Source organism: Leptinotarsa decemlineata, unplaced genomic scaffold (assembly GCF_025532065.1).
Source record: "Leptinotarsa decemlineata unplaced genomic scaffold, Ldec_3_MD MMD2_tig00000576_RagTag_RagTag, whole genome shotgun sequence".
Classification (NCBI taxonomy): domain Eukaryota; kingdom Metazoa; phylum Arthropoda; class Insecta; order Coleoptera; family Chrysomelidae; genus Leptinotarsa; species Leptinotarsa decemlineata.
In genome coordinates, this window is record NW_027412551.1 from 9068704 (window position 1) to 9085457 (window position 16754).

At 35.7% G+C, this 16754-nt stretch overlaps 1 protein-coding gene across 2 annotated transcripts in view; it reads left to right on the top strand.

Annotated features, from left to right (window-relative positions):
- Nucleotides 1-16754, top strand: part of cysu (peroxidase homolog) — a 99717-nt gene that overhangs the window by 72352 nt on the left and 10611 nt on the right. For both annotated transcript variants that reach the window (XM_074174388.1, XM_074174387.1), the window contains exons 4-10: nt 1181-1271; nt 3511-3702; nt 7085-7281; nt 9942-10194; nt 11438-11583; nt 13176-13417; nt 14963-15095. In XM_074174388.1, the coding sequence (XP_074030489.1) occupies nt 1181-1271; nt 3511-3702; nt 7085-7281; nt 9942-10194; nt 11438-11583; nt 13176-13417; nt 14963-15095 (1254 nt within the window). The remainder of the gene's footprint in view (nt 1-1180; nt 1272-3510; nt 3703-7084; nt 7282-9941; nt 10195-11437; nt 11584-13175; nt 13418-14962; nt 15096-16754) is intronic.

Consider the following 16754-nt stretch of genomic DNA (forward strand, 5'->3'; position numbering starts at 1 on the left):
CGTAAACTCGACATCCATCTTCTCTGTAGACTCGCTCCTGAACTAAATTTACAGAGAGGTCCCTTGGAGTCGTAAACTCGACATCCATCTCCTCTGTAGACTCGCTCCTGTACTAAATTTACAGGGAGGTCAGTTGGAGTCGTAAACTCGACATCCATATCCTGTATAGACTCGCTCCTGAACTGAATTTACAGGGAGGTCAGTTGGAGTCGTAAACTCGACGTCCATCTTCTCTGTAGACTCGCTCCTGAATTGAATTTTACAGGAAGATCAGTTGGAGTCGTAAACTCGACATCCATTTTCTCTGTAGACTCGCTCCTGAACTAAATTTACAGAGAGGTCCGTTGGAGTCGTAAACTCGACATCCATCTCCTCTGTAGACTCGCTCCTGGATTAAATTTTACAGGAAGTTCAGTTGGAGTCGTAAACTCGACATCCATCTCCTCTGTAGACTCGCTCTTGATCTAAATTTACAGGGAGGTCAGTTAGAGTCGTAAGCTCGACATCCATCTCCTATATAGACTCAGCATCAGAAAGAATTTTTAAGTTCACTGTGTCCATAAAAGTCCTACGAGTAGCTAGGGAAAGAATGTCAATCACGGCAGAGCCCCGCACTACCGTGACAAGACGATGCTTCGACGAGAGGGCGCCCGGTATCTCGAAGGCTCCGTAGAGACAGTTGATAGGCTCAGTGTCATTCATCCTTTCGGCACGGATACACACACCTTAGGATTAAGCCATCGTTGGGATGCCATTCAGTTAGGGAATAACAGAACCACAAGTGATTCTGTCATTCTCATATCCAGCGGGGCTACGTGGAAGCAGACATCCGATGGCCGGTTTGCTCAACCCCCACATCCCAAGCCAATGCACTCGCCGAAAACAGCATGCACAGTGGTTCAGGCAGTGAAAGATGAATAAGGACCGCCAACCTGCCAACTTCCGGTATAACTGAAAGTATTTGAAAAAATTCATTATTTTCTCTCGATGAAGCATATTTAAAAACCTACATTTGCCAATTTTCAGGATACTGAATTTATCATTTCCCAAAATACAGCTAATGGACGTTCACCGCACTGTACCCTGTGTATGAAAGTGATACTAATCTTTCACTTGACTTCGCAATTGAAATGTTTGATAGATTAACATCTGTAATACTCATCCGTTCTTCTTTGAATAGGAATTGCCCAACCTCACGGAGAGTGGAAACCGGAAGATGTTGCAACAGTTGGTGAACTACTTTTGGATATTTCTATAAATTTAGCCAGGACGTGAGTATGAAATTCATACATTCAGAGCATAAAGCTCAAACTATTAGCTTTTGAATGTAATGTTAAATATATAAGCTCAAATGTTTTTCAATTACTCACAAAACAATTTTTAAAAATCAAATATAATTATCCGTTAACTAGTTGTCAAATTCAATAGTAGATATACATATTTCAGAGAAATAAGTCAACCCACATATCTTGGATATTTGGACACTACTAACCAACAAAATCAACGGATAAATTGTTCAAAATGACCTCCACCTAGTTCTCGAAAGCGTTCCGTACATTATTCAATATATCCAAAGTCAGCAATCGGAATTCTCGAACAATTATCTGTCGCAGATCTTCTAGATTTGTAAGCTTAGTATAGTACACTTTCGACTTCAGATGTCCCCACAGAAAAAGGTCCATTGGTGTGAGATCAGGTGATCTAGCTGGCCACTCTACTGGACCCCTTTTGCCGATCCAACGCATTGGAAAACGTTCGTCCAAAAACTGTCTCACCCAAACATCAAAATACGGGGGTGCACCATCCTGCTAAAGTGTTATTTCATTTTCTACTAAATTGTGATCATTTTCTAAAATTTGTGTAATTATAAGATCTACACAGTCTTGTAATAGATTCAAGATTACCTTCCATGAAGAATGGTCCAACAATATGATTACCAAGAATGCCGACCCAAACATTCAATTTTTTGTGGAGTTTGTGAATGTCCATGCGATGTAAATCCTCACTAAATGAAGATTTACATCGCTTCAGTACGACAATTATGTCTATTCATTTCACCATTCAACATGAAAGAACTTTCGTCTGAAAAACATGTATTATATAATAGGTTTGGGTTAATGGTCAATTTCTTGCTGAACACTTCACAAAACTGAAGCCGACGAGCAGGATCATCTTCGTTTGATTCCTGAACTAGCCTTATTTTGAAAGGATGGAATTGGTAGGCTTTCAAAATCCGAAAAACACTAGTAGCTGATATCCCAGACGTTCTAGCTACTTGCCTGATAGATTGTCGATTATCCAACTTCAACTCCCTCATTTCTGACATGAAGGGATACTTCATGTTTTCTGTTGTGAACAGAACCTGAAGTTCGAAACTTTTCCATTAACTGTTTAACGTATTGATGGCTCACGTTGTGGTCTGGATGATTCGTATTATAAATTCTTGCAGCAGCTTTAGCACAATCATTTTGATTTTGATGATAGATTGCAACAATTTCTATTCTTTCTTCGTTAGAATAAACCATGTTGGAACACAGTGAACAAGAATGACTGAATAATAATTCGTGAAGAAGTGACAATAGCCGACTATCTACTTTTTGTTCTGCGACTGCGACAACTAGATTCAAGAAAAACTACTAGTGCAGAAAAAACTAACAGTGTCGTCGTCCATTTCATAACGTATGCTACTAATTAAATAAATTCTACAAATCTTGAAGACCTGCGACAGAGAATTGTTCGGGAATACCGAAAGTAGACTGTGTTATTGTACGGAACTAGATGTAGGTCATTTTGAACACTTTATCCGTTGATTGTGTTGCCATTGATATTTCTTTTGTTGATTTCCTCAATAAAATAAGCGACAGCGAATAAAACGTTCAACATTTAATTTCTTGATAACGAATAAACCAATTTTTGAAAAAAATTACAGAAGTAATAGAGGGATAAAATACCTTTCAAATGATGTATCACTCGACTCCCCATGCTATTGAAAAAAGGGGGGTATTTGCTGACCGCAGGGGGGTGAAGTTTGGGGTATGATTTCTATATCAGAATTAGTCCCCCTAGAAATAAAAATTGACGTGTTCTTTGAAATTTTCGATTACACATCCGTTTCCTACTTACAGGGGAAGTCAAGTTGAAACGTTTCTTCAAGTTTTCGTTGGAACGCCCTGTATATGTATATCAGAATGTATTATTCGGTATTTTTAATTTTATTTTGAATCTTATATCTTGGCTAGTCTAGATTATTTCTTCTGTATTTCTTTTTTGTTTGTTGCTATAGTTTATTTCATAAAATACGTATATTTTTCAATCGAAAATTTTGGCAGTTTCATCGCATACAAGCTCTGCTTTCGCGATGTTCTGTGTTGGTGTTTATTTGTATTATTTGTATTATTTGGCACTTATAACATTTCAGAAGTGAAATACTAAATGTTTGAAGTCTCAAGTAACTGATTTTCAAACTTGGACCACCAAAATAAATTTCATTGACTGACATTGACTTTGTAGGTATGGACTAAGTTATGAAGATATTGAAAAAGGATTGCCCCTCATTGACACGAGCAAGACGATGATACGAGACATATGTCCACCTTTTCTAGCAAATGTGGAATGCAAGGCAGGAAAATATAGAAGATATGATGGTCTATGCACGAATTTGAAACATCCCACATGGGGAGCCACAAATACTCCTTTCACCAGGTAAATGTTGTTAGAGAGCATATATTTACCAGTAAGTGGTTATCCATCACAATGAAATGAGTGAATTTCATGAATGAAAAGACATACCCATATTGAGTAATAATTTTATGCTGCCAGTTCTCATCCATGACTGTCTACAGATATTAAACTATAGAACTAATTAACTAATACTATCAAATAATAATATTTTCTTTTATTCACACAAGAAAAATAATTACAGAGTATAATTTAACAAATGCATCAGCATTATCGTGAATAAACCAGAATATACCATTGAAGCAGAAGGTACTGCTTGTGTATATATATATATATATATATATATATATATATATATATATATATATATATATATATATATAAAACTTGAGTTTTATCCCAACACCAAACCATTATTTTAACACCTCGACACGTGTTTCGATTACCAAGTGATCACCAAGAAGACTAAACTCCCTCTTGAAGATAATCACTTGGTGATTATCACTTGGTGATTATCTTCAAGAGGGAGTTGGGATAGAACCCCAGTAATATTAATCATCAAAAAAACTCCATTTCATGAGTTCATATGAGCATTCATCAACAAATTGCTACAAATAGACAAGTTTAATGGAAGTGCTATGAAGAAGTTTGGAATAATATCCAATATTTGAAATGAACATCAATAAATAGTATTTCAAAATTTTCGGTTTTTTGTTTATATCTTCTAAACCGAGTCAATTTTTGAGTATCAAATAATAGCAACAAAAAATAGCCCCCTTTGCCACAAATCTACTCTATAATCCTTCACAAGATCTCCGTGGATAGTCTCAAATTTGAATACACCAGTAAATTTGATTCCGTTATGATAAGTGTATACAGTGTGTAACAACGAAAACTTAACAGAGCCGTTTTTGAATATAAAAAGTGAGTTTTTCAAAAAAAGCTCGGACACGTCTATTTCTAATTAAAGGGGGGCACCTTTCAGACTAATCAGATTTTTTGTAGGACGCACCCCCTCGGAGGGGTGCGTCCTACGACCCTTGTTCAGATAGGGAAAGTAGGTCGAGTGGCACCTTGTTTTAAAGGTCTTTCGAATACCGTTACATCTCTGTTGAAAGAAAATTTTTGTAACGATTAGTTTTCGAGATAATTTGAAGATTTAAAGGTATTTTTATTGAGTTCATCTCTTTTGAAAATAAATCAAATTGTTTTTAAGGTACAATTTACGTTCAGAACTTTCATAAAAAAAATAAATTTCTGCTTTTTATGACAACCTGCTGATACTTGTCCATTTGATTTCGTAAAAAAGTAAGAATTATTTGTTCATTATGAGGAGATTTTTTCGGGGGATGGGGTTGGTTTCCACCCTTACATTTTAGGTAAATTGAGTGGCACCTCCTTATGAAGGTTAATAAAAAAGTGAATCATACTAAAAACTCACCTACACAACGAATACAACCTGCTGATTCCTCGAATGCTGATGACACAGAAAAGTTTAAAAAACTGTTTTAGGGTTAATAAATCCCAGTAATTGTTTTTAAAGCACACACAAAAAAAGTAACACCTAATAAGGGTAACTCACATAAGAAATTTAAAGTAAATGTTCAAAATGTGCGCCATTTTGCTCCATGCAACAATAAAGATTTTGTTCGAATTTTGCTCTTACATTATTCAACATCTCAGGAGTTATAGCTTGGCATTCATCAATAATTCAACGACTTAATTCATCCAAATTGGCTGGCTGTGTAGCATAAACTTCAGACTTTAAATATCCCCACAAAAAGTAGTCCAGTGGTGTTAAATCTGGTGATCGTACTGACCATTCAATTGGACCTCTTCTGCCAATCCATTGTCCTTCAAAATGATTATTCAAAAAATTTCAAACCTGCTGGGCATAATGGAGTGGTGCACCGTCTTGTTGAAAATGGATAAATTCATCTTGACATCTTGGATCCTGTTCAATTATTTCAACTATACGAGGTTGTATTGAAGTTGTAAATAAGAATCACCGGTTAAATTTCCATCAATGAAAAATGGACCTATAATGTGATTGCCTAATATTCCGGCCCAGACATTCAACTTTTGGGGATGTTGGGTATGTATTTCTACGTATTGTCTTGGGTATTCATTCGACCAATAACGGCAATTGTGACGGTTCACGCAACCATTTAAATAAAATGAGCTTTCGTCCAAAAAACGGATGTAATAAAGCAGATCGGGAGTTTGCATTAATCTCTCACTCATGCCCTCACAAAACTCCTGTCTTCGGTCAAAATCATCCTCATTGAGTTCATGTTTAATTTTGTAAGGATGGAATTTGTGGTTTTTAAGGATTCTCGATGCGCTCATATGGCTTATTCCGGCCATTGCTGATAAACCTCTGGTACTTAACCTGAGATTGGCGATGACTTGACCAATCACTCCAATTGCATTATCGTCATTCACTACCCTTCTCTGAACATTTCTTTTCTTATTCAAAACCGAACCTGTCTCCCTGAATTTTGTGACCAAATCCAGAACGTGATTTCTGCTTAGGTGTTTACCAGGGTTTTGTTAAATAAAATTGATGTTCTATTAGCATTTTGGTCGTTGCCAAAAAATAAAGCAATAACTGAAACCCTTTCAGTGATTGTTTCAGTTATACACGACCCGTTTAAACAAAACAATCGAACGATGTACTAATGAAAACTGGAAGAAGAGGAGTGGGTCTTGATTTCAAAAAAGGGAATTTATTTAACAATAAACTGATAAGAATAACTGCTTGAAAATTTTTTCATTTAGGCATACAAGTTACCGAGTGGTCTGTCTAATGTATTATTCACATGGCAATTTTAACTTCAAATTATCTCGAAAACTAATCGTTACAAAAATTGTCTTTTAACAGAGTTGTGATGGTATTCGAAATACCTTTAAAACAAGGTACCAATCGACCTACTTTCCCTATCTAAATAAGGGTCGTCGGACGCACCCCTCCGAGGGGGTGCGTACTGCAAAAAATCTGATTAGTCTGAAAGGTGTCCCCCTTTAATTAGAAATCGATGTGTCCGAGCTTTTTTAAAAATCTCACTTTTTATATTCAAAAACGGCTCTGTTGAGTTTTCGTTGTTACACACTGTATATAATGTACCCAGAGCATATTTTCAAGCAATAGTAATTATATGTGAGAATAATAAACTGGACCGTGAAATCAAAGGTAATCGATGATGTCTAGTAACAATCGTGGATTGAAACACAAATATTGGTCAAAAAATTCATGAGATTCCAACCAAAAATATGAAAGTAATGTTGGCTGAGCAAATGCTAGATTATCAACAAAATGCTAGTACATATTTTACTCACATTATTTTCGTTTTATATGTCGTTGGTACTGAGACAATTATTACCAACTGAAATATTCCTCTTTCAGACTTTTGGGTCCTCTGTTTTCTGACGGCATGGTAGGGCCTCGCATAGGAATCTCAGGAAGAGCCCTTCCTCCATCGCGAGTGGTATCAAGAACCATGCATCCAGATGATGGTTATCACGATCACGCCGGTACAGTAATGATCATAGCTTGGGGACAGTTCATGGATCACGATTATACTCTGCAAGCAACACCCTTAGGTAAGATGACATAAGGTTTCGAGGATCTTATTTTTTGTTTTAAAAAGTAAAAATACAGTAAACATTCAGGACTGGGGAGTTGTTCTCTTGGTGTGAATGAATATGGCGGAAAGATTCATTATAAATAACTACTCGTATTCTAACAGACACGGCAAACATTGTTCTATCATAAAATTTTGATGCTGAATGCAGCACAAAACACAAAAAGTTTCGTACAATTTTTTATTGCCAACTTGCCCTTGGAAGAATTAGTCCCAATAATGCATTGATATTGTTCTGAATAAAAAATGAACGTTAATCATTCAAGTGCTCTGTTTGCTTTAATTACAATTCATCTATCAGAAAAAAACGAATTCAAGATGGGTGAAACTGTTAACCAGCTAGTGTTTTCATACCGGGATATTGCTACAGCTCTGGCTCTGAGACTGATTTCTTAGCAAAGAAAAGAAGAAAATTATGCTTTTCTTTTGTCTACCGGCAGTGGTAACCCTAAATACCGAGGTATTTTTGCCGGTGACAGCATATGTTACCGATCTTCACTTCTTTCAGTATCTTCTATCGTACAGGGTGTTTCAAATTCGAATCTCACCATTGGGATCTCGGAAACTATGAGAGATACGGAGATGATTGAACTGGGACAAAGTTGAGCATTTACCTCTCTAACAATATGCCGTTGAGTACATCCGGAGATATCCGGAAAAAACAAAAATTTCAGAAAATGAAAGCACTTTTACGAATTGTGGGATATTCAACCGAAATAATGAACACATTTGGAGAAATTCAACCTCAAGTACGATTTAGTATTAACGTGTAGGCAGAAATTTAAAAAAATAGAATTTTGGGTCCTCATTTATTTGACCGAATCCTGGATGGAGAAACCTATCTACCTTTGGCTAACTATAACAACATCTGGTTTCAACATGATGGTGCTCTACAGCACACTACCAGACGAGTTTCTAATTACCTGACTGAAAGGTTTGGTGATAAATGGATAGGGAATAATGGGCCGGTGACCAGCAAGGTCTCCAGACTTAATTGTGATACATTCTTATGGGGTATACTAAAAAATAGAGTCAGAGGGAATATCGAAATACTGAGAACCTTCAACATAGCATTGTTAGAGAGTTTGGAAGATTGAGGAGGAGGGAAATTAATCGAACAGTGAATAAAATTCGAAGAAGGGCACCGTTGTGTTATCATGAACACAGCCAGCATTTTTAGCATTTTCTGTGATTCACTTTTGTCTTTACATCTTAGTTAATTATTGTTATTTGTTCAAAGTTCTATTTTCATTGAAAAGGGCACAATGTCTAATTTACCTCATACACACCTCATATATCATCAAATTTTGATTGTTGATTCTGTCTCCGTATTTTCTCATTGAATAGAATAGAATAGAATAGAATGGAATGGAATGGAATGGAATGGAATGGAATGGAATGGAATGGAATGGAATGGAATGGAATGGAATGGAATGGAATGGAATGGAATGGAATGGAATGGAATGGAATGGAATGGAATGGAATGGAATGGAATGGAATCGAATAGAATAGAATAGAATAGAATAGTTTATTGGCTACTTGATACATTTGAACAAATATTTGTAGCAAGTCAAAACACAAAAATTTATAAATATGACGTCATATATACAAATAAAACCATCAACCAGAACAGTGTACATAATAATGAAAACAATCAATCAACTAATGTTAAAAATGAGAATAATTGTTACTCACTCAAAGTCACATGAATTATCTATGTTGTATAACATGTATTCATCTGTAGAATAAAAACAGTTATTCAAAAAAAATGATTTCAGTTTTTGCTTGAAACAGTAGAAACTGAGTTGTTTTATGTGACATGGTAACTTATTATAGAATTTCAAATTCAATGAATTATTTTGTGAGGCTTTTCAAACGAACCAAACTCGGTGAGATTTTGATCCAATAACTCGAACATAGTTCGATGTGGTCGTCGTCTTTCGGGATACCAGTTTAAATACATTTTCGATGTTCTAACACTGTTTCTATCGTATTTGTAATAAATTTGTATTATATTTCTTTTTTCTTCATTCGTGAAAGCCATTTTTCGCCAAAAATTCCATGACTTGTACAATAACAAAATGTCATTGAGAGTAACAAATTAAAGTCAAATTTAGAAACATCAAAGTCAAAGCCTATTATGATAAGAATTGATTTTTTTCAATATCTCGTATTTTTCGAAAAAGAATGATAACTCATATAATACATCATTGAAAAGGTGAAATCTGGTTCCATTCAAAACAAAGAATCCAATGTAGCGCCGATAAGAAAAAATAAAGTTGATGTTGGTGACCGGAAGACGAAACTTCGGATAGCAAATCTGAAAACATCATTATGTAGCAGGGAAAAAGTGCAATTTATTTTCGAATCCTTCGTAAAATGAAGCCATAAAAAAATAAAAATCATTTTCCGAAATTTCTGTTTTTTTCCGGATATCTCTGGATATACTCAGAATTTCAGAACTTTCTCAACGGCATATTATTAGTCAGTTATAAATGAGGATCAAATTTGAAGCACCCCGTATGATCTATCTTCGATCTCTAGTAGAACATTTACTTTCTCCAGTGTTCACATATTACAGTACAGAATTAAACTGTTAATAAACCGTTTCCTTCACAGATCCGATCAACAGGAACGATCCCGAAGAATGCTGCGGCAGACCTCCCCACTTGAAACATCCCTACTGTAATGAAATTTATATCCCTGAAGATGATCTCTTCTATAAGTTGTTCCACGTCAAATGTATCGACTTCGTGAGAACCTTCCCAGGAGTACGTCCAGGTTGCAGATTAGGTTCAAAGGTGCCGTATAATACTTTGACCGGAGTTATTGATGGAAATACAGTTTATGGCGTCAAGGAGTCTTTTGCAAGGTACTGAAGAAACATAATGTCTCCGAAAGAGTGGATCCAGATAAAGAAATGTTTTTCTATAGATATATCATGATCTGAAAGAGAAACGAGAACTTTAAGATACTTAATTAACAGTAGATATCTCAAAACTCACCAAAAAGATGACTCAATGATCTCGTACTCATAATTCCTGTACAGTGAAGTTATTGTAGCGGCATTATGAAAGCTTTATCTCTATCAAGCGGTAACATAAAATATTGTTCTTAAAACTTGAATGATTTTATGAAAACCTGCGATTTGTTGAAGTAAAGTAATTGCATATTATTCAACAAGCCAAAAATGTGTTCAATTCTCGTGAAAATGAAACCTAGTTATTACCGCTTCTCGCGAGAAGGTATTGAAGAATCACAATGTCTTTTAAAAAATTGAAGCCAGTTAAGGAAATGTTTTTCTCTGTATATCACGATTTGACAGAGAACCGAGAATTTTAAGATACTTGACTAACAGGAGATATCTCAAACGCACCATAATGACGAATCAATGATCTCATATTCAAACTTCTGGTGACTCAATGATCTCATATTTATTACTTCTGGTGTACCTACAGGTGACCTAATGACACCTTTATTTCGTTCAAGCAATTAGGTACACATAATATTGTTCGTTGAATGATTTTCTTAAAACCTACAATGTGTTCGTGAAGTAATAGCATATTATTCAACAAGCTAGAAATGTGGTCAATTCTCGTGATAATGAAGCAAGTTATGACTCGCGAGAGAGCTAATGTATTTTTTCTGTGTCATATCAGAAATATTTTAAAATAATATTTATTTGTGAAGAATATTCTGAATGCTCGTGATGCCATTCAATTTCATGACTAAAAGCAACCTGAAAATTCATTTAAAAGTGCTTCCTAATTTTTTGTTTTATTCAAATTCAAATAGTTCGATTGATGTATAGAAGAAAACTGTCGTCCCTCAATGGGATTTAAACCCAGAACTCTAGTTATTCCAGATTCAAATTGATCACATTTGGTTCAGTAATGAACTATTGAGCTATGAATTTTCTCATCTATGACTAGGCAGGTGAAGTCAGGTAACGAGTTGTGAATCTAGTCAACTATGATTGGTTCGAAGATGTGAGCTATGAAATCATTGCCTATCGACCAAAAAGAAACTGTCAAATAATAGCGTTTGTTTTCAATAGTCAAGGAAAAAATAAATTTGATTCTCCTGCGTGGGCTCACTCACTTTAAAATTTTCAGGAAACTACGTTCCGGAATCGGTGGTTTATTAAGAATGAACCCAGCTTTCGATCAGTACGGCCTCAAGGATTTGCTTCCCTTGAAACTAGATGTTCCAGATGAGGGATGCACAAGGCCGAACTCTTCCATGTACTGCTTTGAAGGAGGTGAGTACTATCATTGTTGAGAGGGTTAGATTAAGTACCTAAGGTTAGATTGAATATACAAACAACGATTGAATTATGTCAATTTATTGTAATGAGGATCAGTAAAGACGTAGGAGAACTAGTTTCGTATCATTCCGACGTTTGGAACTTCATTGAGTCCATCTTCGGGATACTTTCATCTTTGAAGTTCGTAATGTAACGAATGATCGAGATTGTGGTGAATGATTTACTAGAAATCGGTAAGAGGCTGGTCTTCCAGAAAATACCGGAAGTACCGATCAATCATTCTTGAAGTGATAAATGACGGCGTGAAGAATGATCAGTAACTTAAGGATATCGAGAAAGGATGGAGGTGGGAAAATTCCAAAAAGTTGGCCTGAAGAGAAAAAAGTATAACAGAAAGAACAGAACTCAAAAGAAAATATAACAGGAACGATAAGAAGAAACGTTGAAATAACAGGAACAATAAGAAAGGAATTGAAAAACGAACTGGAAGAACAAAACAGCACAACGAAATAAAACTGAAGAACAAGAAAGGAGAATAAACAACATGCTAAAAAAAATAACAGGAAAAATAATGAATTTGAAGACAAAACAACAAAAATTGAAAAGAAAAATGAAGAATTGAGAATGTTCTGACATTTATGAAATCGTTTCAACTAAGAGGCCAAACTGTGAAGATTTTACAAAAGCTTCCAAAAAAACAAATCAGCCAACACAATTACCCATGGATTCCACCATTTACGTTGCGGAAGCAATTGAAATTGGATATGGACGATACAGACAATAATACTTGAAGATAACCTAAACAAACTTAGTCAATGTCAATAGTCGAAAAGGAGCTCGTGGGGATAATATATTGAAAATAATCAGTTTAGAATATGCCCAAGTCCAAAAAAGTATGTGAACCAAATTGAACTGAAACTATTCAACGACGTTTTGAAAGACACTGAAAGTTTTGAGGTTACCAGTTGAGGGAACGGTGGCCTTCACCAAAGATTGAACCCTTGAGGAAGGTAACAACAAAATCGTATAAATCGTCTTCAAATTGGGACTATCGTGTGAGAAAATGAAATTTTTTTCAACTAGTATTCTAAGTGCTGAATATGCTTGCCTTACGTCTTATGAAGAAGAGATCCACCAGATGCAGAAAAAGGGGGATATTTCTACAACAACGCACAAAAGTCCAATGAAAAGAAGGGCAACCGGCATTGCAATACTCGAAAGAAAGAACCGATAAGAAATAATAAAAGGCTCAGATTGTCAACACTCTAGGAACCAGGGTGGAGATTAGAAGAAGCCAGAAGAACGATAATGATCACAAGTGGATTCAAAACTGGATCAAAAATAAGTTCGACCTGATTGGCAGCAAATCTCCTCGTACAGAATAGTTGTCAACTGGGATTCTCTACGCCTACGAGTGGGGCCTATGGCAGGAGGTAAGGTGGTGCACCAAGTGGTGTTTCAAGTTCAATCAGGCATATTGTTCATCAGATATTCATCTTCAATTTCACTAGTAGTATTTGGGACACTTATCTCATTATTGAATATATCAAAAACTCCACTCTAATCACTGTCTCAACCATTTTCAGGTGAAATCCGAGTAAACGAACAACTGGTTCTGACCTGCATGCACACTTTGATGGCTCGAGAACACAATCGCTTAGCCAAGGGATTAGCCGAAGTCAATCCACACTGGGACGACGAAACTCTGTACCAAGAAGCAAGACGTATCAACATCGCCATCATTCAACACATCACCTATAACGAGTTCTTGCCAATTTTACTAGGAAAAGGTGTTATGGAGAAATTTGGCCTGCTTCTTCAAAAAGAGGTGAATGATCAGAAATAAAATTTTGTTTCCGAACAGAAGCAGGAAATGTCAAAACTATTTTTTCTGGTTTATTGGCCGTGACCTGCAGGTTTTTATGAGTGACGCTAGTACAGCGCTAGACAGACATGAAAACTTGCAGACCACGGCCAACAAACCCAGAAAATAGCTAGGAATTAGTTAACTTCATCTCCTGAAGTTAACTTTCCAGCTAGGTTGGTAAACCTTGGTTCCAAGAAGAGTATTGCAAGTATACCGCAGGGTTCCTATTGCATTCGCATTTTACTTCTCATAAATACTCAAGTAAAAACACATAAACAAAAAAGTGTTGGTTTGAAAAAAAAGTCTGGCCACGAAGTCCGTGGTGTACCTGATATTCTTCATTAAGGCATTAATTAGTTCATAAGATATTTCCAATTTCACGATAAAGTGATGGATAAAAAAAAGTGCTCCAAATGGAAAGGTGAATTTGAATCAACCCAGCTCTTTCCCTGTGATATTTGCAGGGAAAATCTGTGCAGTGGTGAAGCCTGTGGAAATTTAACAGGATCAGAAATCAAATGTCTACAGCTGAAAACAAAAAAAGGAAATTTATATTTTTATGTAAAGACTCTGAATCAGGATTCTGGAAAGTACCTTCACTGATTGACCAAATAAATTAATTGAAGGCTAATTTTGGCCAACAATTCATTGTCTTCTCAGAACAAAGGCGCAGATACTGATGAGTCTTCAGAAGAGGTAATATCTGAACCTATTAGAGAGACAAAGAAGGGAACGAAATATTATGATAGGAGGACTGAAGAAGTCCCTGGCTAATACTCTTCAAAAAAAATTCACGAGCTATAAAAATCTCATCCCTGATTTTCTTTTTTCTGTTTGGTAATATATTTGTTAAGTATATCCACGTGTTGAAACTATTCTGGAATCACTGAAAAATGCGTTTCTTTTTTTTTTCTTCAATCATATCATCATTTTTGTTATTTATATGTTATTTATTAATATATTTTTAAAATAATGTATGTATATTAGGATGTCCTAAAAAAAATCAATAAATATATTACATTACCGTTCAGCATCAGATCATCATTGTTCTGACTATTCATAAAATTACTATATGTTCATAAATTAATTTTTCTGTAGTCAAATGGAGATTTTGCAGTAGAGTAAATCTTCCAGAACTTCTAAAAAATGACCTTAATTGCGTTGCTGATTGATATGAAGCTAATTGCTTGTACCTCAAGCAATTATCCCAATGGTTTTCAGCAAAACACCATATGGTGTCGGCTACTTAAGGCTCAGATCAAATGATCAATCATTCAACGAACATAGAGATAGTGGTTTTTGGGACATTGATCAACAGTATCTTCGTGAGTATACTAGCGTTCAGGGAATAACTATTGAGTCACAAACATAAAGAATACTCGAAACACGTCAACAAATGTACACGTTATGAGAATCATTCAATATAAGTAATAGTTAGGTATCCAAAAATAATTTTAAAAGGCAACAAGAAGTTGATTCTGGCATAATGATTCTTTTTTTTTTCAGGGTTACTGGGATGGCTATGATCCAAATGTCAACCCAGGGGTAATCGATGCATTTGCTGCTGCCGCTTTCAGATTTGGACATTCGCTTTTGCCAACCGCTATCGAAAGATGGAGCAAAGCACATAAATTCATCGGTATGTACACAACCCAATAAGTTAATACGAATTTTTTTGAAACATGGTGCATATATACATCTATACATTGATGTTGTTCATTTTTTCCAAATTTAATTTTTTTCCTCTTCACAACCTATGTTGTTACGATGTCGAATGATGTTGTTCGGCGATTTTCGGCCAATTTTTTTCTAAGAATTCAAATTGAACCAAAGCGCTGCCGAAACAGCCCGGAAAATTAACCACGCATTTGACAAGAACGCACTGTTCGACGTCGGTTTGCGAAATTCAGTTCCGGAGATTTCGGCTTCGAACGTGAGCCCCGAAGTGGTCGACCTACAGTAATCCAGGACGAGGATTTGAGGATCCTGGTTCAAACTGACCCATCACAAACGGTAGGTGGGATGGCGGAAGAACTGGGTGTCAGCTCTCATGCGGTTTTTAATGGTTAAAACGTATTGGAAAGATCAAATAGCTCAAAAAGTGGGTTTTCGTGATTTGAGCGATCGACAGAAATTGACACGTTTCGAAGTCTGTTCTTCTTTACTTTTGCGCCATCAAAACCGGTATATAGAACCTGCGCCAATTAGGACCAGGCAAAAACGGCCATTGCCGACTTCATCGAATCTCGAGCACACAATTTTTATACTTGTGATGCACTGTTTGGAACCTTTGGTGTAGTAATGAATATTACTGGAGCTTTTTCCCAACACCAAACCGTCATTTTAACACCTCGACACGTGTTTCGATCACCAAATGATCATATTCATGAGGAAGACCAAAACAGTATAATCTTTCTCTTGAAGATGATCACTTGGTGATCGAAACACGTGTCGAGGTGTTAAAAAACGGTTTAGTGTTGGGTTCCAGTAATATACTGAGTGACAAAAAGAGGTAAACACCCATTCATATTGAAAATATGTTAATAATGTTTTACTTACATACTTGACTGATAATAGCAAACAAACGAGTAAATTTTCAAAGAAGTTGGATGATTGTGAAACCAGTGAAGTTCAGTACTGTGATACAGATCCTCGTTGTCTTATACCATCGTGGATACGTCTGGGCATTGTCCTGATGAGATGGTCTATATCCTGTTGAGGTATCTCATTCCACCTTACTTCTAACTCATGTCTAAATGCTACCACAGTCTGTGGGGCTGTTGTAAATTCAGCAGTCTGCGACCAAGAATAGATAAGATAGATAGATATTTATTGGCTACGTTATATACATGAAATATTTGTAGCAAGTCAAATAGGAACATATTCACACTCGTGTTCTTGAAAAATTCATATAAATATACCCAAACACACATATATACACATATACATACACATATACACACATATATACATGTATATAGAAACATACACTGTCGTAAAACAACTAAAACTAATACTTAAAAAATATACAAGTCATTTCAAAAGTTCAGTAGTTGGCGTACTCATATATTCGTCAATCGAATAAAACCAGTTTTGTATTAATAAATTTTTTATTGTCGCTTTAAAGTTTGCTGGTCCTAGTTTCTTAATTTCCGCTGGTAGTTTATTATATATATCCAAATCGAGCGAATTTTTTTTTGATATTCCTAGTCTAAACCTCCTATTCAATAGAGAATCGCCATGCCTAGTGTTATAATTATGGTTTGAACTATTTGTGGAAAAAGTGTGGCAATTTTTA